This window comes from Myotis lucifugus, unplaced genomic scaffold (genome assembly GCF_000147115.1).
Source record: "Myotis lucifugus unplaced genomic scaffold, Myoluc2.0 scaffold_60, whole genome shotgun sequence".
Taxonomy (NCBI): Eukaryota; Metazoa; Chordata; class Mammalia; order Chiroptera; family Vespertilionidae; genus Myotis; species Myotis lucifugus.
In genome coordinates this window covers 1,535,284-1,560,379 of record NW_005871108.1, presented here as the reverse complement: position 1 = coordinate 1,560,379, position 25,096 = coordinate 1,535,284, and the positions used below count along the sequence as shown (strand labels likewise).

Genomic DNA, 25,096 nt, shown 5'->3' with positions numbered 1-25,096 from the left:
TGTTTGAGATAAACTGACTTTAGAAATCTTGTTAACCTACTTACGAAGAGTGTGGAAAAATTTCCTTCATTTGTTTAGACATATAGTCACCCTGCCCCTCTTTCCAAGTAAGCTATTCATTAAGCAATCTGGGGGAAAGGAAAATCCTTGCTTGTGTCTTGAAGGAAATAACACTGTTTGCATCACCTGGATTTCTATTAGGTTTGCGTAAGTAATCTGCCAGAATTTTTACTATTTCTAGACCCAAACCACAGCTCCTTAGTTTTCTTAACACAGTTCCAATTCCATTTTTAATCCTGCATTACAAAATTTACTACTACCTTCTGGTTTTCGGTGCTCTGTGGGAACACAGTGTGTACAGAATAGAATAAAAAGCTAGCTTAGCTATTGTTCCTTTGGAAACACTGGCCTATAATAAATGACATCATTTTGCCCATACTACTGTTAAGAATATGCTTACTGCACAACTCTAAACACAGTCATGTGCTAATTAACAACGGGGATACGTTCTGAGAAATGTGTTGTTAGGCAATTTCGTTGTTGTGTGAGCATCACAGAGGGCACTTACACACACCTAGACGGAACAGCCCACTATGCACCTAGACTTTGTATATGCAGCCCATCAATGACTGACACTGTTATGCAGCATATGACTGTAGAGATGTAGACTCTTTGGCCTTTTTCTAAAGATACCGGTACTTCCCAGAGTAGGATGCTGCTCAAATGTGGGGTCTGTTCAGGCCCCAATATCACCTTCCTCAATCCCACAGCTGAGTGATTAAGTATTAATGGCAGATAAAGAAGGCACTCCTAAGTGTGCGCCCACCCCACAACCATTTATTACACCTAATATATAAACTCTCATTGTGACATAAAAAGGGAAGAGAAAACAGAAAACTCAAGTAAGCTAGAAATGTATAAATTATAGAATGATAAGGTCAACTGCTAGATTACACAAAGAGGGGGAAAAAGGTTAGCAGAGTCTCAACTGAAACTAATTTACATGTATCCTCTTCATCTCAGAGAAAAATTACAGAACTATTCTTGGGATGCTCAGGAAAATATAAAAATTAATGCCTACTATCTCCTTTAAGATACATTTTATATATGGATTTTGGGGTGGGACACGCACTTCCTGACTCCAGAATGCTAACATTGGACTTGGGGTAAAAGTCCACATTTCATCAGGAAGTAGTATATATGTAATCCCAATTCCCGAATCCTTTCTTCTCCAATTCCTTTTTGAACCCCTAATAAGAGAGATGTATTACATATTCCAAAGTTGAGACTTTCCAAATTCCTTTACAGTAAGAGATCTTGGCTATGATAACCACGACAGAATGAAATGATTATTCTACAATTGGCTGCAAAATATAAGACACTGCTATAAATAAATCCTTGATGCCTGAAAAGCAATTCATTCAACACAGGAAAAGATGATAAGAGGTACTATTTGGCCTGCTCTCCATTAAAACGATCATTTTAATCAGGGCACTGAAGCAGCAGTTCCTAACAGTTCAGATAAAAGATGGATGAGCCCGCTATTGTTTCAAATATTTCCCAACTCTGGCTACAGAACCCAGGTGAAGATTCCTGCCTCCTCAGAGCAACAGGTTACTCCAAAAACACCTGGCTTGGGAACTGGATATATAGGGAAAGGACAAGGACTGAAGATGAACACTAGCTATGATTCCTCTAAAAGTTTTTCCACATCAGCAAAATACACATTAATGGCTTACATCAGGTAAAAGGTCTACATACTTAATAATGGAATCTTATGTGAGAGTACAAAATTCCATACTTATTTGGTTTAAGCTTGCACATCAAGAAAGCTTTGCAGTCTTTAAATAGCAGTTAAACTCAAACTAAGCAATGTTAGCCTTAATCAAACAATGAAAGAACCAATCAGAGAGAGAGGGAGAGAGAGATCCATCCCCTCAGACAGACATTGCCCTGCCCCTCCTTGAACTCTTGATGTTGACATTGAAAATTAACTTAAGCCCTAGCCAGTTTGGCTCAGTGGACAGAGCGTCGGCCTGCGGACTGAAAGGTCCCAGGTTCAATTCCAGTCAAGGGCACATGCTTGGGTTGCAGGCTTGATCCCCAGTAGGGGGCATGCAGGAGGCAGCCGATCAATGATTCTCTCTCATCATTGATGTTTCTATCTCTCTCCCTCTCTGAAATTAATTAAAAACAAAAAAAAAGAAAATTAACTTAAAATTTTATGCTTGAACTTCATATCTGTACTGGAGAAAGACAATGGGAGAAGAAAACCTTACCTTTTTCTGAGTAAGGTTCCTATTAAAATCTAAATAAAACATAGTAGCCTTTGTTTTTGGAGGCCCTATTTAGTTTCAACAAACAGTACCAGAGTTAGCAGAGATTCATTACTGAAACATAAAAACAAGTGTGCATTAAGAAAGACTGCTTTGACCTAGCCGGTTTGGCTCAGTGGATAGAGCGTCAGCCTGTGGACTGAAAGGTCCCAGGTTCGATTCCGGCCAAGGGCATGTACCTTGGTTGCGGGCGCATCCCCGGTGGGAGGTGTGCAGGAGGCAGCTGATTGATGTTTCTCTCCCATCGATGTTTCTAGCTCTCTATTCCTCTCCCTTCCTCTCTGTGAAAAATCAATAAAATATATTTAAAACAAAAAAAATAAATGGTAGGCCTGCTCCTTCTAAGAAAAAAAAATTTAAAAAAATAAAGACTGTTTTACCTCAACAATGCAGAAAAATATTCTAGAGCGTAAACCATGAACTCTACAAACGAGAGCTTCCAGTGTTAAAAACTGTCAATTCTCCAATATGATTAAAACCACAACGAAAACAAAAAGGAAAAAAAACCACGAAACAAAACAAAATAAAAATACTCTGATTTCTAAGTTCTTCCCATGCATCCAGAGAAATAAAATGAAGGAAACTGGGAGGTAGTCAGTCTCTCAAAACAATTGCACTACAACAGGTCACAGACCTGCACCGCTTGGGGCAGGGACTATTGTGCCATGAAGACAGATGTCACACACCATCGAAGGGTTACAAGGCCAAAGGGCCCAGGGAAGTAATATGATGAGTGAGCTCCACTTCTATCCAGGAAGAAAAGGGGGACGACAGAAAACGAGCCCAGAGAAACAAGATGTGGATACCAGGTGCTTCATCATAATATGTGGGTTGAATATGTCAACTGGTTCTACTATGGCCGCCACCAAAAAGTGGGAAAGCTAATTATCTTCCCCAGAGGAAAAAGAGATTATTTTACTTGGTGCAGAATAAACATGAATACTTTTAACAGTCCTATCTTAATATGTCAAACATATTTGAAAACAGTGCACAATGAAACCATGATTTCATAGAAATAATGGCTTAGGGTGAGAGTATAAAAATAGAAAATAGCTTTTTACACAATTAAATAACATTAAGACGGGTGGGACAGGCTTGAGACATAAAGTCGATGAGTGTCTGCCAGGAGCCGTGGAGACTGGGGAATGGGCTTCCTCTTTGGAATATTAATGTTCTGGAATTAGACAGTGGGGATGATCGCACAACCCTGTGAAAGTCCTAAGAACCACTGAACGGTGCACTTTAAAAGGACTGGATATTATGGCAATGAAAAGAAATATGTGTCCACTCACACCACGGAAGTCAAGGCGGCGATCGCTGAGGTCTGGGCACTTACTTGCCCTACAACCAGGGAGGTGGCAGGAGTCTGTGGACGTGGCCGGACAGCTTCGGGCCAGGCTGAGGCTGAGCCCAGTTCTCAGACCCGATTCCCCCGTTGAGACGCGCCGGGGCCGAGTCCCGCCGCCCTCCCCACAGGGGATGCGGCTCTGCCACCATGGCTCCTCTGGTCCCCGCATCCGTGGGCCCCTATACTAGGCTCTCCTTCCCTTCGGCCTTTTCCTCCCCGCCGTCCCGACTCCGGCCCGGCCCGGCCCTCGGCCCTGGGCGCACCCAGGTGGCCCGTCGAGCGCCGCTGGCGCCGGGACCCGCTCCGCCGACAGCTGTCCCCGTCGCCTAGGGTCGCCCCTGTCCCTCGGGCTGTCCTCGCAGGCCACCCCTCGACGCCCCGGCCGGCTTCCGTACCTGCCGTCTCCGCGCCGTCGTCCCAGTGACTGGAGGTGGGGACGTCGCCCTGCGCACTTGGGGAGGCCATGTCCCGGGGGCCCGGGCCCGGGCCCGAGCCCCGGCTGGTGGCGGAGCCGAGAGAAAACGCGCCCGCACTTCCCGGCAGGCCCGGCTCGGTAGCCCGCTGCGCGCAGGCGCCTCGGCATCTGCGCACGGGCCCCGCCCCCGTACCGGCACGTGACCGTCCGCGACGCCAGAGGGAGCGCCGGCCTTCCGGGCGGGCAGGCGCACAGGCGCCCTGAGCGCAGAGAGAGCGCGGGGAGCGCCCGGGAGAGTTGCGCCAGAAGTATATAGAGCAAGTGCGTTCCGGAACAGATTTTGTCATTTACTTTGCTTTCTTATTTGTAAAGTTATGCTGATAATAATGAGAGCACTAACTCAGTTATTGGGAAAGTGCCGAGAATACTACCACGCATATAGTACCTACTTCACAATGAAAAGCTCGTGTTTTTGCTTACAAGGATCTTACCTCCTATCTCACCTACCCACATGCTCCTGTCATCATACCTGGCGACTTCAGGCCTTGATCAGAACCATTCTATGTGGTTCCGCAGGCTGTTCACTGCACAGCGCCAGGAGGCGCCTTTCACAGACGATTATGTGACCAGTGTCCCCCTTGGAGCTGCACAAACCTGGCCACTCATCCAAGATGAACATGTCTTATCAGATCTTTGACCACTTTCTCATCTTCAATGACAGTGCTTTCTCTCCAGTTGGCCACGCATTCCCTCGGTCACACCCCTATTGTCGAGGCCAGAAACTGCCCCACACACCTCAAGTTCCCTCGATTCTGGTTGCGGGGTGACCCCTACCAAACTGCTCTTTATTCTCTCCAGACATCCAGCCCCCTGGGTTTACTCCTGGCCTCCCTTGCTTTCATGTTCAATTCAAATTCCATGGTCTATCTACCATTACAAGTCATTTTTAAAAAGGCCCTCTGGGTAGGTTTCACAAGCAGAAACGATTACTTTGAGGTTAATTTGATTTTTAAAACGAATATTCAATTTATTAAAATTAGAAATCCCCAAATCGAGTTTTCTTAATTTCAACGAACAAATTTTACAATTCCATTCATAAATCTAGTCATTTTAACAATCACATCATTGGTCCCATTAATAAACTTGATTAAATTCCTTTTGAAGATTTGACATTGCACTTATAAATTTAATAATTCACTTTTCTTTTTAAGTATCACAATTTTCTAACAAAGCCTTTTGGGATTTTATGTAATTCTTGTGAATGAAATAAACTTATATGTTAAGTCATGAGTTCTTTTAAATGTATCAATACAAATTTAGTAAGACTTCGACTTAAAATCACAAGTCAAATCTATTATTCAAATATGTTTATAATCAGTACAAGAATCTGTTAGAATTTCCAAAATTATCTTAAATATTACAAGAATTTAAAGCATCAAATTTTGCATAGATTGCTTAATGCAAAAAATATTAGCAATGTGAGTTTAAAACATTTCTAGTTGTGATTCTAAATTGTAGTTGAGGTTAAAAGATGCTTATTGTCCTAAAGCAGCAGTTCTCAACCTGTGGGTCGCGACCCCTTTCGTGGTCAAATGACCCTTTCACAGGGGTCGCCTAAGACCATCGGAAAACACTTATATAATTACATATTGTTTTGTGATTAATCACTATGCTTTAATTATGTTCAATTTGTAACAATGAAAATACATCCTGCATATCAGATATTTACATTATGATTCATAACAGTAGCAAAATTACAGTTATGAAGTAGCAACGAAAATAATTTTATGGTTGGGGGTCACCACAACATGAGGAACTGTATTAAAGGGTTGCGGCATTAGGAAGGTTGAGAACCACTGTCCTAAAGAATTGTCGTTCCAATTTGGGAGTAATATACTCAAGCAATTTGGGGTATTTATTTCTTTGTTACTGTGCTGGCCAGTGAATTCTTGTCTATAGTAATGATGGGACAAGGACCTGCTCTCCTCCCCATCATCACAATTCTAGAGCTAAGCAGTATGTTGTTATTGTGAGGCTTGGGCCAGCTCTCATTCTCTGTAACACAAGAAGGTGACTGGCTCTCAGGGAAAAGAGAGAGGGTCAAGCAACTGCCAGATGCTTAGCAAGATGAATGGAGATAACCAATTCCTGTCCCAGGCTGATACCTACCTTGTGTGCAGCACATTGTCTAATTACAATTCATTACCATGGAACTCTATATGTCAGCATGATCAATCATTTTGCCTCATAATTCCTAATGCTCATTCTCTTTGAAAGGAGATCTAGGTGGCAAATGAGAATTGTTTAAAATAATGAATTACCATTTATTTATATAAAATGTATATTAAAAAAGTGATTTCAGAGAGGAAGAGAAACACCAATGATGAGAATCATTAGTCGTCTGCCTCCTGTTACACCACCTACTGGGGATTGAGCCTGCAAACCGGAGCATGTGCCCTGACGGGGAATAGAACAGTGACCTCCTGGTTCATGAGTCAGTGCTCAAACACTGAGCCACACTGGCCGGTGAGATGGGAATTTGAAAGCCTTCCTGAATCAACAGAAATGAGCGTACTCAAGCATTGTGATGGTCATTTCCATTGCCCTAACATGAGCATGGAGCCTGTAGGTAAGCCAGAGCCTGCTGGGCCGGTCTGCCATGGGGCCAAGGACACCAGGAAGCGCATGTATCTTGGAAGATCCCAAATCACAAACATGTCGATTACTGAACCCATTTGTTTGCTCAACAAATATTCATGGACCTTAACCAGTCCAGGCCAGTGCTAGGACCCAACATAATGAAGCTTTCTTCTCTGCCTTCCTGGACAGCTCAGGTTAGGGAGATGGCCTCTTCACCTATAAAAGGTGAAAAGTTCTAGGGGGGGGGGGGGGGGGGGAGAAGCTTAGAGGGTTGTAGAAGCCCAAATCACACAGAGGGGTGATGAAGGAAAATTTCTAAGCTTTTATAGAGGGTTGGGTAGCAGTCAGTCAGTTGGTGTAGGGAAGAGCATTTTAGCTGAGAAAATAGCACAGGCACTATCATGAAGCTAAGAGAAAGCAAACCAGTCTAGAAACTGTGCTTTAGTGTTCTTACAGCACAGTATAAGAGAAAGTGGACTCTATGACACCAGTGAGGGCAGAGACATGTGCTGGAGCAGGTCAGGCGGGATCGCTCGGGAGTTTGGACGGGATGAAGTCAGCAGGGTGGAATTAAATATTTTTAGCACTGAATGTGGTCTTTGATGTCACCTACTTTAATCATTTCCAGTATAAGAGTCACCTTTACTTATCCATATGTTTATGGAATACCAAACCCGTGCCAGTCTGTGACATGTCCTCTTCCCCTTGAGTGTGGGCAGCACTTGTGAATATGATGGGATTTTACTCTTGTGATTAGGTGATGTTATAAGACAAAGACGAAGGGATTCTGCAGATAAAACCAGGATCCCTAAAAAGGGAGTTTGACCTGAGTGGACCTAATCAGATGATTCATTTAAAAGAAGTTGGGGGCCTTCTCTGAAGAAATTCAAAGCAGCGATTCTCCTATTGCTTTTTAAGAAATGAACTTCCATGTTGTGGAGAAGGCCAAACAGCGTATAGCAGGCAGCTTCTAGGAGTGGAGGGCCTCAGTCCTATACCAAAAGAAACTAAATTTGGCCAACAGTAAGTTTGGAAGAGGGCATGGAGCCTCAGTTGAGATCACAGCCTTGCCTGACTTGATTTTAGCCTGGTGAGACCTGAGTAAAGGACCTGTCTAACCCACACTTGGATACCTGCACTGCAAAACCAAGATAATTAAATTTGTGGTATTTTATTACACAGCAAGCGACTGAAAAATCTCACCCCAAAAAAGCCCAGGCAAAGATTTATTGGCTCATGTAACTGAAGTTTTTGCCCTTCTGCATCCCCTATCTCCACCTCTCAGCTACCCACCTCTTCATGTTGACTGAATTACAACCCCACATAGGCCTTTGGGGTCTTAATACGACCCTGACAGCCTGGTCTCACCATACAGTACTTTCTACATCAGACTGAATACCTTAAATTCTTTGTCTCAGCATTTCTAAGAAGTGTTTGTCTTACTGCCACCTGCCTAGACTGAACCATTCACTGTAGTCACCATGTGGCCATTGGTTAGGGCTCAATCTTTTTTTTTTTTAAATATATTTTATTGATTTTTTACAGAGAGGAAGGGAGATAGAGAGTTAGAAGCATCGATGGGAGAGAAACATCGATCAGCTGCCTCCTGCACACTCCCTACTGGGGATGTGCCCGCAACCAAGGTACATGTCTTTGACCGGAATCGAACCTGCGACCCTTCAGTCCACAGGCCGATGCTCTGTCCACTGAGCCAAACCAGTCAGGGCATTAGGGCTCAATCTTATGCTCTACCATTGAGCCAGGGATGGAGCCTTGTAGGTGAAAGATTTTAATGATTGCCCTAGGACTTACAACACGCATCTTTAATCAATTTGCCTTCGACAGTAGATTCCCATTTCCTTCCTTCTAGTCTTCATGTTATTATCATACTTTTATTTTCTCCTAAAATCCCTTTTCCCCATCTCCTACTATTGCTTTCCCCACCCCACACTTGCAGACAACCACTTAACTATGTTTTGTGGCTATAGTTTGAATTTTCTAGAATTTTAAATGGATGGAATCATACAGAATGTAGTCTTTTTGGTATGGCTTTCAGTCAACAAAATTATTTTAAGACTAATCCATGTTGCTGCATGTATCAAGTTTATTTCTTTTTATTGCTCAACATTTCATCGTATGGTTTTACAATTCGTTTATCCATATGCTATAAACACACAATTCATTGCTAATATTTTTGCTTTAGACCAGGGGTTAGCAAAGGATGGTCCATTCACAAACCAAAACCAGCCCACTGCTTGACATTCTATGGCCTTTTACAATTTTAAATGAAGAGAAAAAAATCAAAAGATTAGTGGCACATAAAATATGAAATTTAAATCTCAGTCCAAAAACAAAGTTTTATTGAAACAGCCATGCTCATTTGCCTATTGCCTAAGACTGCTTTTATTTACGCTACAACAGCAGAGTGGTTGCAGTAGAGATCATGACCTGCAAAACCTAGAATACTTATCTGTTCCTTTACAGAAAGTTTGCCCACTTCATACTTTAGACTTCAGTTAAAGGTAATTAAAAATTTTCATTTAGTCCACTCCCAGTATTCTTTTTTTAATCCTCACCTGAGGACATTTTTTTCCATTGATTTTTAGGGAGAGTAGAAGAGAGGGTAAGACAGAAACATCAATGTGAGAGAAACACGTCATTGGATGCCTCCTGCATGAGCCCTGACCAGGGCCTGGACTGGGGTGGAGCCTGCAACCAAGGTACATGCCCTTGACTGGAATTGAACCCAGGACCCTTTGGTCTGTAGGCCAATGCTCTATCCACTGAACCAAACTGGCTAGGGCCCACTTCCAGTATTCTTAATTTTGTTGTATAGATCTAAATTTGTCTGATATCATATTCCTTATGCCTGGAGAACTTCCTTTAGTATTTCTTATAGGTCTTCTGGCAATCTATTTCCTCAGTTTTTATCTGAGAAAGGCTTTATTTTTCCTTTTTTGAAAGTTATTTGTACTGCGCATAGGATTCTGGGTTTGTTTTTTTCTCTCAGCATTAAAGCCATTCCATTGTCTTCTAGCTTGAATGGTGTCTGGTAATTCTTAAGTATCCTCTGTATGTGCCACTTTATTCCCTGGGTTGCCTGTTAAGATTTTCTGTGTAAGCATTTTGAACATGATATGCCTTTTGTGTATAAATTTATTCTGCTTGGTGTTGAGTTTCTTGGATCTATGGTATGGTGTCTGTCAATTTTGGAAAATACCCAAATTTATTCCTCCAAATATTTTTTTGCCCACGTTATTTCATTTGGCCTCTTGTGCTCCAGCAATCCACAAGAGCATGCCTTCCAGTGGTTCTCAACCTTGGCTGCACATTAGAATCACCTGGGAATCTTTTTAAAATCCTGATTTCTGGGCCTCATCTTCCGGAAATTCTGTTTCTTTGTTATGGGGTGGGGCCACAACATCAGTAACAAAGAAACAGAATTTCCGGAGGATGAGGCCCAGAAATCAGGATTTTAAAAAGATTCCCAGGTGATTCTAATGTGCAGCCAAGGCCGAGAACCACTGCTTTACACCAAAAGGCTGCAGGTTTGATCCCCAGTTGGGTTGTGTAGGGGAGGCAAATGATCAATGTTTCTCTCTCCGCCCCCTTCCTCTTCCTCTAAGGATTAGTAAAAACATAACTTTGGTGAGGATTAAAAAAAAAAAAAGATCATGCCTTGGGTAGCTGCTGCAACTTCAGCATGGGACTCAGAAGGAGCCGCCCCCACATGGAACAAACCTGAATCCAATCAACATAGTTGCTCAGCCCAGCCAATCCTCAACCTGAAGTAGAGCTGCTTGGTTGAGCCTAGTTTAGATCAGTTGAACCTAGATCTGCTGACCTAGAAATTTCTGTGAGGATAAACATTTTTATTCAAAGGACCACAGAGCAAAAGCAAGAGAAAGAAAAAAGTTTATCTGCATTGGCTGGCTAGAAACCTGAACAGGATTCCTGGCAGCACAGGTATGCAAAAGCATTCCAGGAAGCAGAACTAAGCCCGGAGAAATGGGTTCAAATCTCAGGTGCTGGCCCTGGCAGGCTGAATTGCTAAGGGTGGGCCTCTTCTTAGCCAGCTCCAGCAGCCCCCACTCTGGGAAGGACTCCCTGACTATTTTCCCTTCCCTAAGAGCACTCCTTTCTCCTACTGTTTTTCTGTGACATCTATCTTAACCTCAACCCCAAGGCAACTACAATTAATATTTTGTTTTCTTCCAATCCTTTCTTTCTAGCAACAGCCCTTTCAAGTGCCAGGGGATTGTTTCAGTTTCCACCTTGAAAGGCCCAGAGGCTGTCTCCTATCTCCCTGGGGGCATTCTAACCCTATCCCCAAAGGCTCATCTGTTTGCAAGCCTGGTGTCTTAGGGGCCACTGTGACTTCAACATCCACTTACCTTCAGGATGAACTCTGAATTTGTTTCTGTCACCCAGGAATTTCCATTTCTTTCCTTGAAATTGGCTATTTATTTGAAAATAAATTATGTTAATTTTAGTCAGCATCTTCAGTATTTGGAGCAGGAGTTAGCTGACTACAATTTTTGACTGGGCAATCTGATTTTTAACCCTGGGGTGTTTTTTTTTTTTTACACAGATGAAATGATTCCTCATACACAATTTCATTTCCTGCTTTTGCATTTGAAAAGCACACATTACCCCACAGGATTGAGTCTCATGGACAACAACAACAGTTTGTTGAAAGGCATCTTACAGGTGAGTACATAAGGAACCCTGGGTTGAGAAGCTGAGTGGGTGAATGAGAAACAGAATGAGGTATACATGAGATGTGGAGAGCTGTGGCTATTTGGATTCCTTCATAGAACTGCTCAATACACAGAAGCAAGGTCCTGCCTTTCTAGTTAAGCCTACAAATGTTTGACTCTGACTCACAGGGTGGGATCAGGGAACCACTTACCAGCCGCTGTTGCTTTTCCTTTTCAGAGGAGCCAAGAAAACACTGCCAAAGCAGGTGATGTAAGAATGAAGCTGACTCAGAAATACCCAATCGCCTTAGGAACTTCTCCAATAAACAGACTGGCCATCCTATAAACTCCCATATAGAGGTACCTGGGGAGAGCTTCTTACAGTAAGGCCAGTAAGAGTCCCTGGTGAATATAGCCACAGAGAGGCAAATCCAGATAGCAGTTTGCTATAGTGCAAGAATATTTGGCTTTTAGTAGAAAATTTAAAAATTCAGAGGAGACAGATAGAATCTTAGAGGGAAATCGTAGAGGGTGGGAACAAGGCAATTCAAATTAGATCCTTGACCTGCATCTGTTGAGAACCTGTCATGTTTAACGTATTCATATTTTCCCTTTCTAGCATAAGACACTTTACAGCCACGAATAAAAAAGTATAGCATCTCTTTAGATGTGGCATCATTTTCTGTACATAATCTGGTCAGGATCATTGTTTAGCCTCCAGTCACTTATAATTTCACCAACCACTCATTAAAGAAACCTTTTCTTATGTTAATTCAGTCTGGGGTTTGTGGCTTATAATTACACTTGCAAGCCTCAGGTCAAGTTTCTACTGACCTTGAGATGCTCTTTATGCAACAGTACTTTTATTAACTTTTTGTGTGGTGGGGAAGGGTAAGGTGGAGGTGAGAACAGAGGATGAAATTACCATTTATTGAGCATCTATTATGAGTCTGGTGTGGTGCTAAGCATTGTCCTTGTGCTACTCTAGTCAATCATCTTCAATACTGAGGGATAGTGGCCCACTTTAAAGAAAAAAAGGTTTTATAATTAAGCACAGATTAATAAGACATACAAGATCATCAGGGAGTTTATATGCAGGTGAGGAGATAGACAATAAATAAATCAACAAAATAATACCATAAAAGTGCAGGTGTTGCCCTGGCTGGTGTAACTCAGTGGTTAGAGTACTGACCTTCATACCAAAGGGTCTTGGTCAAGGGCATATATCTGGGTTGCAGGTTCAATCCCCGGTCCCAGTTGGGTCTCGTGTGGGAGGCAAACAATGGATGTAGTCTGTCTGTCTCTCTCTCTCTGTCTTCTTTCTCTTCCCTCCCTTCCACTGACACTAAAAAGCCATGGAAAAAATACCCTTGGGTGAGGTTAAGAAAAAGGGCAATGGGATAGTGGTAGTAAAGGCAGTGGGAGGAGCAGGGAGACACTTAAGATAGGGTGGAGCATCAGCTGACATTAAGGTTTTCAGACCCATTTTGAGGAGGGAACTAGGGACTACTTTATTTCAAAGCCTTTGGCTAACTTTTTCCTTAAGGAGAAAAAGGCCCTGGAAGACAGCCTTTCTAGCATGCATGTCACCGATTATAGGCTACCAAACTTATTTGGCCTACCACCCCCTTTCCAGAAAAATATTACTCAGCCCCTGGAAATTAATTTTTTAAAAATTTTAATAGCAGTTACTCATCGCCCCCAAATGCACCTGTGGCCATCACCGCCCCCCTGGATCGCTGCAGCGCCTACCGGGGGGGCGGTAGCGCCCACTTTGGGAATCACTGGGCTATACAGTTCCTAAAGCTGAGGCACAGGGAGGAGGAATTACCAGTAGGGAGGCAGATAAAGACTAATGATTAAACAACTACTCAAACCCAACTCTAGTCTTAGGAGAGAATTTGCTGGTGGGAATCTTTAGGCAGTTATGACAAAACTAGATTTTTCAAGAGATGCTCAAACAGTCAGTATTAATTATAACCACACTTGACAACAGGTGAAACAAGATGAAATTTAAAGATCGAGAGAAAATTAACATTCCCAAGTATGTCAACCAATCTCCAATTTTCTGCACTACTTTAAGGCTATAATAATTAGCCATACCCTGAAAATCTAATTTTACAAAATATATTCCTGTCTCTAACAGGCCCACTCTAACAATTTATCTTCCTATATTTATCATGTATAAAATTGGAATGTTAGAAAGTAAAGTTCATGTTAGACATTTCAGTTTCAAGATATTACACAATGACTACTTTATTTAAAACACACTTCTCAACTCCAAATATTGATAAGATGTAGATGCCATAAGATAGTATGCAGTGAAGATTTAAAGGAAACTAATTTTTAAAAACTGTAAATGAGAAAGAATAAAAGGCAATTCAAGTATATACTTTTGTAAAATTTACTTATTTGGCATTGATAAGTAAGTAAAACCCAGTTTCATCTCTTTTACCAGCCCTCTTGATAGTTTTGATCGGAGCTGCCAAGTATGTGCTCACCAGCACACCTTCATTCCAGGCACCGAGACTTTGCCAAATTATCTCCGGGACTGGGGTAATCACCTTCCACAGGGCTTATTGCCATTCATTGAACACTGGTCTTTTCTGCTGTGAACAAGCTGTCTCCATGAACCTTTTCACTTAAGAATCATTCAAACTTTCTAAAATCAGTGTCAGAGCTGAAAAGGAACTCAGAAGACAACTCACATAGTCTCCTCCTGACTGAACACACACAGAGGTCTGGAGAGTTCCAGAGGAGATTGTATAGTGAAATTACTAGCAAGTCAGGACCAAGGACTAATCCTCCATAACAGGGGGTCAAGGAAACTAGGTTTATCAAGGGCCTAATAGGTGCATTAATACTTGACATTTACACTGATTCAATTCCAAGGAAGCAGTGGCCCCATTTTATAGATGATGAAACCGATTCAGAAGTTAAGTAATTTGCCAAGTAGCCAAGTGCGTGACAAGGGCAGGAATGAAACCAGTCCTGTTTAGCAACATCACACTCTCTTTCACTGTATCTCAATGTCAAAAACTCCCAGACTTTAGTGCCCCTCAACCAATCTTAAGTCATCCCACTTCACATCCCTATAAACTCAATATTAAATTCAAAGTACGTGAGAACTAAGCCATCTATCACATACGGTGTCGGTTGGAGAAGCATACTGCTCAGGCTGTAGGGACATTTCATTTGTTTAAATGTTTTTATTAAAAAAAAAATTAAAGACCTTCATGGCACAACTTCTTCCCAGCACAGTTATGTTTTAGTTATACCAATTACAATACAATTACAACCAATAAATCAAGGAGGAGAGGGGGAACTTCTGACTTAAAACTTTAAAAAAAAAAGGGGGGGGAGAGGGGGAAGCCCACTTCAAACAAAGTTAAAAAATACTAAAAAACCTTTTAGAGTAATTGCCAACACAACTCTCTTATATTGGCATTCCATCTCCTGCAATCTGATCAATGCAGACACAGGTAGTGCTGAGAAATAAAGTGTCCCAATACAAGGTGTATACAGATGAGGTAATTTACAACAAAGAAGTTGTTACTCTGTAAACCCTTGCCCCCCCACCCACCCAATTGGGTCTTTTTTTCATGCTTTTGCAGTGACTCCTTAATTAGCATTTTAAAAAGTTTGTTTCTTTTAAAAGGCTCTTGGGTGGCATTTCAGAGTCCTCTCCATTTACCTTCAGTTTCTTGCAAGGTCTGATGCGTGTTAGGAGGTTCAGCTGTCTGCAGCTCCTCACATCAGCCTCTGCTACACCTAGATTCTCTGAGCTACAAGGGTAGGATGTGAAGTCTTGATTTACAACAACCCTCCTCCCCACCTAAAAAGAAAGAATTTATTAGTCATAGTGTCCTGTTCAAATCACAATCCAGTGCAAACGTAATCACAAATTGCATCTCTGGCACATCCGGTGCTTTTAGCTTCTGCACAAATTCAACATGGTAACCCACACAGCATTCTAGGGCATAAAAGGGTCAAGAACAATAAATATCCACTGTAAGTGGCCACAAGAAAGAAATCCACCTGCCACACAGAGTGTTCTCCCTGTGGTTGAGAAGCATTACAAAAGGAGGCTTTAGCTTTCTCTGAAGTTCATCATTATACTCACTAAAGCCATCACCTTGATAAAGTAAGTTACTAGAGCCAATTACAAAGTTAGATAAGTTCATTAGATTCAACTCCTCAAATAATTACATTTATCTATGACGCCCAGATGAGAAAGGCTTATGAATCTATAAAGGTAGGAGAATGGGGAACTAAGATTTTAGGCCTTAAAACATGTTGGAAGAATTTTTCCTAGTCCCCACAAGCAGCTACTGTAATTAAATTAACAGAAGATACAGAGCTGATGGTTTTGCTATTGTGCTTAAAAAACTAGGCTTCCTCAGTGAAGCACCTGATAAACTTAGGTGGTTGGATTACAGTGGAAAATCCACTTTACATACACACAAACACACAAAACTGGCGACTTTTCCATCCCCAATCCCTGCACTGCTGAGACACAAAGTGAATTTTATGGCAAAGGATCCTTAATCCCCAGAGACGCTTTGGCTTGTGGTGCTTTTTTAAGGCCTCTCTGCCCTGCCCGGTACCATGGGTCAAATGAGGGGTGTATAAAAATGGTGGCCTTAGGAAGCCTCCACGGTACAGGGCTGCAGGCCCCTCAGATGTGAACGTGAGACACCCACCCAGCGAGACCTTTACACAGGGAACTTAAATCTAACCTTGATAAATAAAACCAAACGTTTATTTACACCAAAGAATTCCAACACTGGATCTTTCACATATGAAGGACAAAGTATTATATATATACACACAGCAAAGGGTGGCAGGGCCGTAACAAGAGTTTATAGTTTTCCCACAATTACAGGTCTACCATTTCAGTTTCACTGGAGACAGTGGTTCTGCTCCTACCTCTCAGATACATTTACAAGACTGAGGGGCAGGCCTTCTCACTGAATGGCATGTGAAGAAAGGGGAAAATCGGGAAAGAAGGTGGAAAGCTTAAAATGAAAGTGTGGCCACATCTCCCATTAGCTCTTAAAGCGTTCTTAACATAAAACCTATATAGACAATGTTTTTTTTCTTTTGTAAAAAGCAATAAATTATACCCAGTAGCTAAATGAATTCAAAATGGCCAAGTCTCCTTCCAACTACAGAGTATGCTGGGAGACGAGAGGGGAGAGGACCAAGGTAAAGAGCCTGGGAGGGAAGGTTATTGAAGTTTTAAACTAAACTTATAAGTGAGTTGGATTTAGGGTCAGGTCAATAAGACATGATTCAGACTGAACAGAAATTTTCAGGACCTGTCAGCACTTTGGGTAGATTTTTCAGCATCTCAATGTAACTATAATTAAGACATATTTCCACTAGATTCACCAGGATAACCCCACTGAAGCACTTTGGGAATAAAGTGATGTAAATGACGAGCAGTACACTGCTTTTATAGGTTGGGTCCTCCCTCCTTCCTTCCCACCTCCCTTGAAGAAGCTACATTTTTGTAATCTCTGGAAAAGAGCATGAGATACAAGCCCCCTGCCCCAAAGTGTGGGATGGTGGGTGAACAATGGCATGGGAAGAAATCTCCACCCAAATGCAGCAGCAGGAATTGAGGCTGGTTTGTCTTTGTTTTTTAGTGATGAGGAACTGAATTTGGAAGGGGAGAAAAAAAATTATCTGTGAAATATTCCACTTGCAGGTAATTTTTCAGGGAATCCCCTGAGTTATGAAAAGTTCGAGTTAAAAAAAAAGAAAGAAAGAAAAAAAAAAGAAAATCAGCCTATTATAATTCTTTTTTTATGACTGAACTACTATAAATCCACAAGCAACGGTTCAGACACGGTGCTTCTTAAGTATTTCACCCTCCCCGCCAGGCGCAAGCTGCATCAAGGAGAGAGTGGACTCCCCCACCTCTGCTCAGGCCTCAGGAGACAGAAGGGGCCTTTATTGCTGAGCGCCAGCGGCAGCCGGAACAGGCATCCCGAGGGGGTTGGCAGCAGCAATCACTGGTGAGCCTGCCAGAGGTCCGAGGGGTGAAGGGGTTGGCACTGAAGAAATCCCTGAAAGAAACAGATGAGGGTAAGTCAAGACACCAACCATGGACATCTTAGTCACCAGTTTTCCATAGCCCCTATCTCAAAAGTGACACACAAATAATTCTCTTGGTCTGTTCGATACTTCTATGTCTCTGGATCTATTTTTGTTCATCAGTTTATGTTGTTCATTATATTCCACACACAAAAAATTCTCTATTAAAGGCATCTCCTTTGCCAGATTTTTACAAATTAAACTGATTTCAAATTAAGTCCTCACAAATTAAAATGACAAGTTCTAATTAATTTAGGAGGTAAAGAAATCCATGCTTGGAGAGTTTAAGCAGTTTGACCAAAGGTAAACAGCTAGTAAAGTTGGCAACTACGCTTGGGTTCCAACCCAGGCCTCTCTATGGCAGCACTGTGCAAATTTCCTGTTCTATAACCTGTGCTAAACTAGTGGCCACTAACCACATTTAGCTACTGAGCACTTGAAATGTGGCTAGTGTAACTATGAAACTGTTTTTTTTTGGTTTTGTTTTTTAACATTTATTACATTTTGCTTAATTTAAATAGCCACCTGTGGCTAGTCACCACCATACTGAACAGCAGAGGGCTAGAGTAAAAACTCATGTGCTTATATCACACTGCCAGCTAAAATTTCAAAAAAAGTTATTTTTAGTGGGGAAAGGAGCACTTCCCACCTCTAAGCTAAAACATTATTTGAGGAAGTTCAAAAGAATATACAGTGAATAAATCTCCCCTGCCCTGTCACTATGGCACCATTTCTAGGGTATATCCTTCTAGAAATATTTTATGCATATACATGAACACAATTTTATCAGAATATTCATATGGATACCATATATAGAAATGTGATTATATACTTTTGCCCACTCCTGGTCTTGGACATGGCTCTGCACCTTGCTTATTTTATTTTCACATTATCTTGGAGTTGGAGCTAGAAAAGAACACGAAACACTCATTCTTTTCTCTGGCTGCATAGCATTCCACTGAATGGATGTCCCATAATTCATTTAACAGTTCCCTACTGAGAGCTGTTTTCAATATCTTGCTATTACAAATAAGGCTACGACCTCAGACATGCATCATTTTGCACATAGGCAAGATTCCCAGGTGATAAATTCTAGAAGGCAGCGAGCTCATTAACAGTAATTCTTTGAGGGTGTCTGAGTAAAGGACCTCACTACAAGTGTACCCACGTGGATCTGCCTATATGTATAATTCTCACAATATGGGCCTATAATTTCTTTAGAACAATTGTGTACTCTATACAAAAACTTGCTCTAAATCGTAGTGACTCAACAATAAGGAAAAATAATTTCATATATTTACAATTTATTAGGTACATGGTAATTGCTTCGGGGGGGGGGGGGAAATCAAAGAACCATTCTTTTACTCATATACACCCCGTGTGCAAACCCCACATCTTCTCTCCCCAATTTCTTTTTTTTTTTTTGGTTCCCACACCAGGAGTCGAATCTCCCCAATTTCTTAATCTTGTTTCTGAGGACCATGTCAACTACTGTCACTCTAAACTGTGAGATAAAAGGATCACCTTTTATTTTTCATGGCTTGTTGGGACATTCATGTCCCTCTGACACACTTTGGGGATTCCTAGAAGAGCCTGTTGATAGCCTACTCAAAGTAGTGTCACTGAGGTATATCAGATGTCAAAAGCATCCTGAAGCCTAGTGGAGAGAGCTGCACAGGTTAGTATATCAATATCAATAAGGTAATCATAACAGAGAGAAGAGGAGGTTCACAAGAAATCAGGTCACAACAGGGACCAAATCAGGCCATAAAAACACAAATAAGGAAGAATAATTGACTTCTACTGCTTAAAAAAAAGAAAAGAAAAATTCACTAATGAACTGACCTGTCATCATATTGGCGCTGCTGACAGGCGTACTGCCCCCTGGCATGCTAGATGAGCCCATTCGAGCCTGGTCCTTCACAACAGTGTCTAGAAAAAGACAAAAATGTTAAGTTCTGTTATGCTTAACGATTACTAATGATCTTAAAGCAGTCACGTTCATGCTTTCAATCTTATTTATATTCCATATAATTCCAAGAAGAACTTAAGGTGGCAACTGCCTTGTCTTCACCATGAATTAGACAAGTAATAGAAAATAGAATTATCTTTCCTGTCAAACTAGTAAAGGCAACCTATAAAATTAAATGGTAGGAAGATGAGGTAATTATCCATGGTAGATCTAATTTAAAACAAAACTGATCCTGTTAGGGTTTAATAAGATAATATAATCTAACCTAGCCTAGAGTGATATATTATCAGAGTGAAATGATCTTATTGCAGCCCACAACTCAACTGGTTAAGCATGGTACCAAATAGGCCAAAGTTATATCTTGTGCAAATTAGTGCTATTACCATAGACTTCAGGTCATTCTGCTTCAGATACAAGAGACTGGGCAACCGCATAATCAGTTCACTACAAAACCACTCCAACACTCCAAGGAATAATCCAATGTTGAAGCTAACATCACAGTGGAGATGGAGTGGGTCTAATTGACATTTTCACCCAGGACAGCACAGTTAGCTATATCACAAACCTAAGTCAAGGTGTTCATACAGTTAAGATTTTGAAGCTTCTTTGGCTCTCCAATAAATTATAACCAGAGACAGGACAGATATAGGGCTATGTATATATATATAAAAGCCTAAGCAACCATCCGACCGTCCAACCAGTAGCTATGACGTGCACTGACCACCAGGGGGCAGATGCTCAACGCAGGAGCTGCAAGCTGTGGTGACTTGGCAGCTCAGCTCTAGAGTGACACACCTGGAACCAGAGAGGATGGAGCCTGATTCTGGGGTTCGTCACCAGAGAACCGTCTTCTCGCAATCTGGGACCCCTCAGGGGATGTTGGAGAGCCAGTTTTGGCCCGATCCCCACAGGCCAGGTGGAGGGACCCCACCCGCCGGTGCAGGAATCCATGCACTGGGCCTCTAGTTCATTATTAGCTAACCTCTGAGAAGTGTCACTAACAGTAAGAAAAGCAGTTTTTTTTTTAGGAACAATCATGTATTAAGTACTATCAGACAAGAATCCTTCCAACAATTCTGTAAGACAGTTGCCATCACTGTCCTCATTTGAAGAAACCAAGGCTCACTGTGGGTGAAATAACTTTGCCACAGGCTAAGCAGAGCTGGGATTCCAACTCTCTTCTGGCGGGACCATGGGTCCACAGTTTTCTTCACAGCATATATTTTCCCTTGTCTTGTACAGTCTGCTGGGCAGGCCTACACAGGCTCTATGGATTGAACAGCTGGACTCACAGAAATAGGGGTGTTCCATGGCTTCTCTTGCAGTGAGCCGTGACTGGTGGTCATATCGCAGGAGCTTGTCCAGGAAATCCAAGGCCTCAGGGCTGACAAGGTGCTGGTTTTCACTGTGGACAAAGCGTTCCCATCGCTTACGGGAGTGTCTGCAGAGCCAAAAGGGATAATAAGAAATAAACAAGGGGCAGAGAAGCCCAACATTTATTTCACTCCTAAATTTTCCTTAGTGACTAGGAGCCCAGCCACTAGCAAAAAGAAATCAAAACTCAAGAGAGCAGTTTTATAGTACTCTGTCACTGGGGAGACAACCAAGCTAACTGGAGAGACTGAAAACAGCAGTGTTGCACAAAAGAGAAATCTGGGTGCTCACAATTTTATAAACCATAATTCATGTTCCTTTACAATACTGAATACTTCTGCACAGCAAGGAGGGTCAGGTGGCTGGTCTCACCAGGCCTCTTTCCCATCCATCCCCTCACACATTCCTGGCATCTCTGCCTTTCATCAGGAAAGTCCACCTCCTGGTAAGTGGTGAATGAATTAGTATTGTGCCTAGCCACTATTTTCAGAGTCTGTTCATTGTCTGTCTGCACATCAGTCTTGAAACATACATTTCCTATTACTATTTATTTCTCTTGCAGTGGTTCTCAACCTTCTGGCCCTTTAAATACAGTTCCTCATGTTGTGACCCAACCATAAAATTATTTTCGTTGCTACTTCATAACTGTAATGTTACTACTGTTATGAATCGTAATGTAAATATCTGATATGCAGGATGGTCTTAGGCGACCCCTGTGAAAGGGTTGTTCGACCGCCAAAGGGGTCGCGACCCACAGGTTGAGAACCGCTGTAGAGGGTTTTGTCATTTGGAGAAGCTAAGTCAACTATAGCCCTTCTATTAGAATCTACATTTCATTACTTTTACAGGAATCCTCTGACAATAATCTCCACACCTGTCCTGTAAGTGAATTTGGGAAAACTGCCAGTCAATCCAGTGATTTTATCACAGAATCACCCAAGCAGCACCCTGTAGTACAGGACCAGTGATGCTTTAGCAGTGCTGGCAAAGAGGATGTAACTATTTTTTTTAAATAGTTTTAAAGAAATATATTTTATTGGTTTTTAGAGAGAGAAAGTGAGAGGGAGGAAACATCAATGTGAGAACAAAACATCGATCAGCTGCCTCCTGCACGCCCCCCACCGGGGAATCAAGCCTGCAATCTGGTATGTGCCCTGACCAGTAATCAAACCGGCAACCTTTCAGTGCACAGGATGACGCCAAACCAACTGAGCCACACTGGCCAGGGTCATAACTATTTTTTGATGCATAGATTTTGTTTTATGACTCACCTGCCCAAGATATCATTGAAACGTGGATCTAATTCAATGTTGTATTTGTCAATATAGTCATATAAATCTTCTGTCCCCAGAACCTTGGCTATCCTCACCAACTAGGATTGAAGAAAGACAAAAACCCACACAACAATCATGTTACAAGATTAAATCAACAAACAGCCATGATTGGATTAACAGCAAGGGATCATCGTGGCTACAAGGTATGCACATACACTCAATTTACTTCAGATTTCTGTGTACCGTAGGGATAATTTCCACACAAAATTCTCTAAATCAGAACTCAATGTGATGGTGTAAAAAAAGAAAAAACAAACAATGATATAACCTGGTTCCTTTCCCTTGAAACGTCTCCCAGATGAAGTCTTATGTTTTTACCCTCACAACCCAGCTAGTGGTGTCACTTCTTTTGGGAAACTCCCCTTGTACACTCAGACCACTCACTTCCACAACTGCCTTTTGTACCTTGTCTACGTTTCTATTCTGACATTTATAACTGTAACTTATTTCCTTGTATGTTTGATTCCCTTACTAGACTATGAACTATTTGAGAGGCTGGACTAATCTTTTTCCTTAGTACTTTTAAAAATATGTTTTTATTGACTTTTTGTAGAAAGAGGAAGGGGAAGGGAGAGATAGAAACACCGATGAGAGAAACATTATTGATCAGCTGCCTCTTGCATGCCCCTGGGTTTGGATCGAGCCCCAAATCCAGCATGTGCCCTGACTGGAAATTGAATCAGTGACCTCTTAGTGCCTGGATGGACGCTCAACCACTCAGGCACACAGGCCAGGGCTAAACTAAACTTAAAAAAAAAAAAAAAAAAAAAAAAAAAAAAAAAAAAAAAAAAGAAAGAAAGAAAGAAAAGAAAGCCCTAACCGGTTTGGCTTAGTGGATAGAGCGTCAGCCTGCGGACTGAAGGGTCCCAGGTTCGATTCCAGTCAAGGGCATGTACCTGGGTTGTGGGCACATCCCCAGTAGGAGGTGTGCAGGAGGCAGCTGATCCATGTTTCTCTCTCATCGATGTTTCTAACTCTCTATCCCTCTCCCTTCCTCTCTGTAAAAAATCAATAAAATATATTAAAAAAAAAAACAACTATGTTGTTAAAAGATATTTAAAGAAAATGCCAAGAAAGTGTTTGTTTTAAAGTATGTTTCAAAGCACCATGTACAACATATGTATTAAATACATAATCATAGCCCTAATCGGTTTGGTTCAGTGGACAGATTGTCAGCCTGCGGACTCAAGGGTCCCAGGTTCGATTCCGGTGAAGGGCATATACCTTGGTTGCGGGCACATCCCCAGTAGGGAGTGTGCAGGAGGTAGCTGATCGATGTTTCTCTCTCATCGATGTTTCTAACTCTCTATCCCTCTCCCTTCCACTCTGTGAAAAATCAATAAAATATATTAAAAAAGAAAAAAGAAAGAAGTCTTCCCCAACCCTGCATGGCGCCTCATAAAGACTTGTTGATTTTAACTGATCTTCAAGGGGAAGTGGAGCTAGTTTAAAAAACATCATCTATATTTCTACTGACATACACCAACTCAATCCATATAGAGATACAAAAGGAGCCCTAGCTGGTTTGGCTCAGTGAATAGAGCGTTGGCCTGTGGACCAAAGGGTCCCAGGTTCGATTCCAGTCAAGGGCACACACCCAGGGTTGCGGGTTCGGCCCCCAGTGGGGGGCGTGCAGGAGGCAGCCAATCAATGATTCTCTCTCATCATTAACGTTTCTATCTCTCTCCCTCTCTCTTCCTCTCTGAAATCAGTAAAAATATATTAAAAAAGAGACAAAAGGATCATAGAAATACCATATATAAATCAACATGTTGAAGTTGAAAACTCACATTAAAGGATTCTAAAGTAATGTCCTATTTTACATGTATAATTTACAATGAAACAAGCAAACAAATCAATAAACTAGGGGAAAAACTCAGTGATTTCAAAAGGCTAGAGTGAACGGTAGCTCCCAAAACACCAATATGAGAATCAATGTTGGGCTGACTGAATAAGCCATGAATTGAAAATTATTCTAGGGTCTCACTCTAAAAGATTGGGATGGGCATCTATATTTTAGCAAAATCCACCAGTTTCTACTAAGTAGCTAGATCTCATCATCACTAGGTTAGCCCAGTAAGTTGCCTAATGAGAACAACATGTATCACCTGATCATAATTGTCATGTCCATGAAAAAATGGCTCCTTCCGAAAAATCATACTTGCCAGCATACAGCCCAAACTCCACATATCCAAACTATAATCGTACATCTGCATTGAAGTTAAAAAAAAAGTAAGTTATAAATGAAATGATAAGAATAAATTATCTTGTACTTTCCAAATAAAAAATTACTATTTAAAAAAAATATCACTCCACTAAAATGTCCAAAAACCAATAACATCTTCATATACATTTTTCAATTTTTTCTTCTATGCATTTCCCCCCATGTTAAAACAATCTGTACATACTATCTTGAATTACCTTTTTCACTCACATAAAAACATCTCAAGTTGTTAGCCTCTGGAAACCATTTAATGTGTGACATTATTTTATTGCATAAATGTTTCAGAATTTAATCTTTAATTTCCCTATAATAGGATAATGTTTTGTTTAATAATACAAATAATTATAAATAATATCATAAAGAATATTTTTGGCCCTGGTCATGTTGCTCAGTTGGTTATAGCATCATCCTGATATGCCAAGGTTGTGGGTTCAATCCCCAGTCAGGGCGCATATAAGAATCAATCACTGAGTGCATGAATAAGTGGAACAAAAATCAGTATTTCTCAAAAAAAAAGCAATACTTTTTTTTTTAAAAGAAAGAATATTTTTATGCACAAAATGTTCAAACTCAGGGTTATATCCTCAAGATCCTAGAAAAATAATTTCTAGGACAGTTTTAACTTTTTTTTTTAAATATACATATATTTTA

At 41.3% G+C, this 25,096-nt stretch overlaps 2 protein-coding genes across 14 annotated transcripts in view; both read right to left on the bottom strand.

Annotated features, from left to right (window-relative positions):
• The window catches only part of TBC1D20 (TBC1 domain family member 20), a 28,386-nt gene extending 24,135 nt beyond the window's left edge, over positions 1 to 4,251 (bottom strand). The window contains exon 1 of one of the 3 annotated variants that reach the window (XM_006089378.3): positions 4,080 to 4,251. In XM_006089378.3, the coding sequence (XP_006089440.1) occupies positions 4,080 to 4,149 (70 nt within the window). In that variant the 5' untranslated portion in view covers positions 4,150 to 4,251. Of the gene's footprint in view, positions 1 to 3,628; positions 3,917 to 4,079 lie in introns of those variants that run through there. The other 2 variants (XM_014456427.2, XM_014456426.2) reach the window with 2 other exon arrangements.
• Positions 4,252 to 8,819: 4,568 nt separating this feature from the next.
• CSNK2A1 (casein kinase 2 alpha 1) overlaps positions 8,820 to 25,096 on the bottom strand; it is a 65,690-nt gene continuing 49,413 nt past the window's right edge. For 7 of the 11 annotated variants that reach the window (XM_006089374.3, XM_023754344.1, XM_014456422.2 and 4 more), the window contains 5 exons: positions 24,330 to 24,431; positions 22,159 to 22,259; positions 20,806 to 20,954; positions 19,387 to 19,473; positions 14,625 to 17,513 (listed from right to left, as the gene is read on the bottom strand). In XM_006089374.3, coding sequence (XP_006089436.1) covers positions 17,398 to 17,513; positions 19,387 to 19,473; positions 20,806 to 20,954; positions 22,159 to 22,259; positions 24,330 to 24,431 — 555 coding nt within the window. In that variant the 3' untranslated portion in view covers positions 14,625 to 17,397. Of the gene's footprint in view, positions 9,010 to 11,133; positions 11,199 to 14,624; positions 17,514 to 19,054; positions 19,199 to 19,386; positions 19,474 to 20,805; positions 20,955 to 22,158; positions 22,260 to 24,329; positions 24,432 to 25,096 lie in introns of those variants that run through there. The other 4 variants (XR_002829451.1, XM_006089373.3, XM_023754346.1 and 1 more) reach the window with 4 other exon arrangements.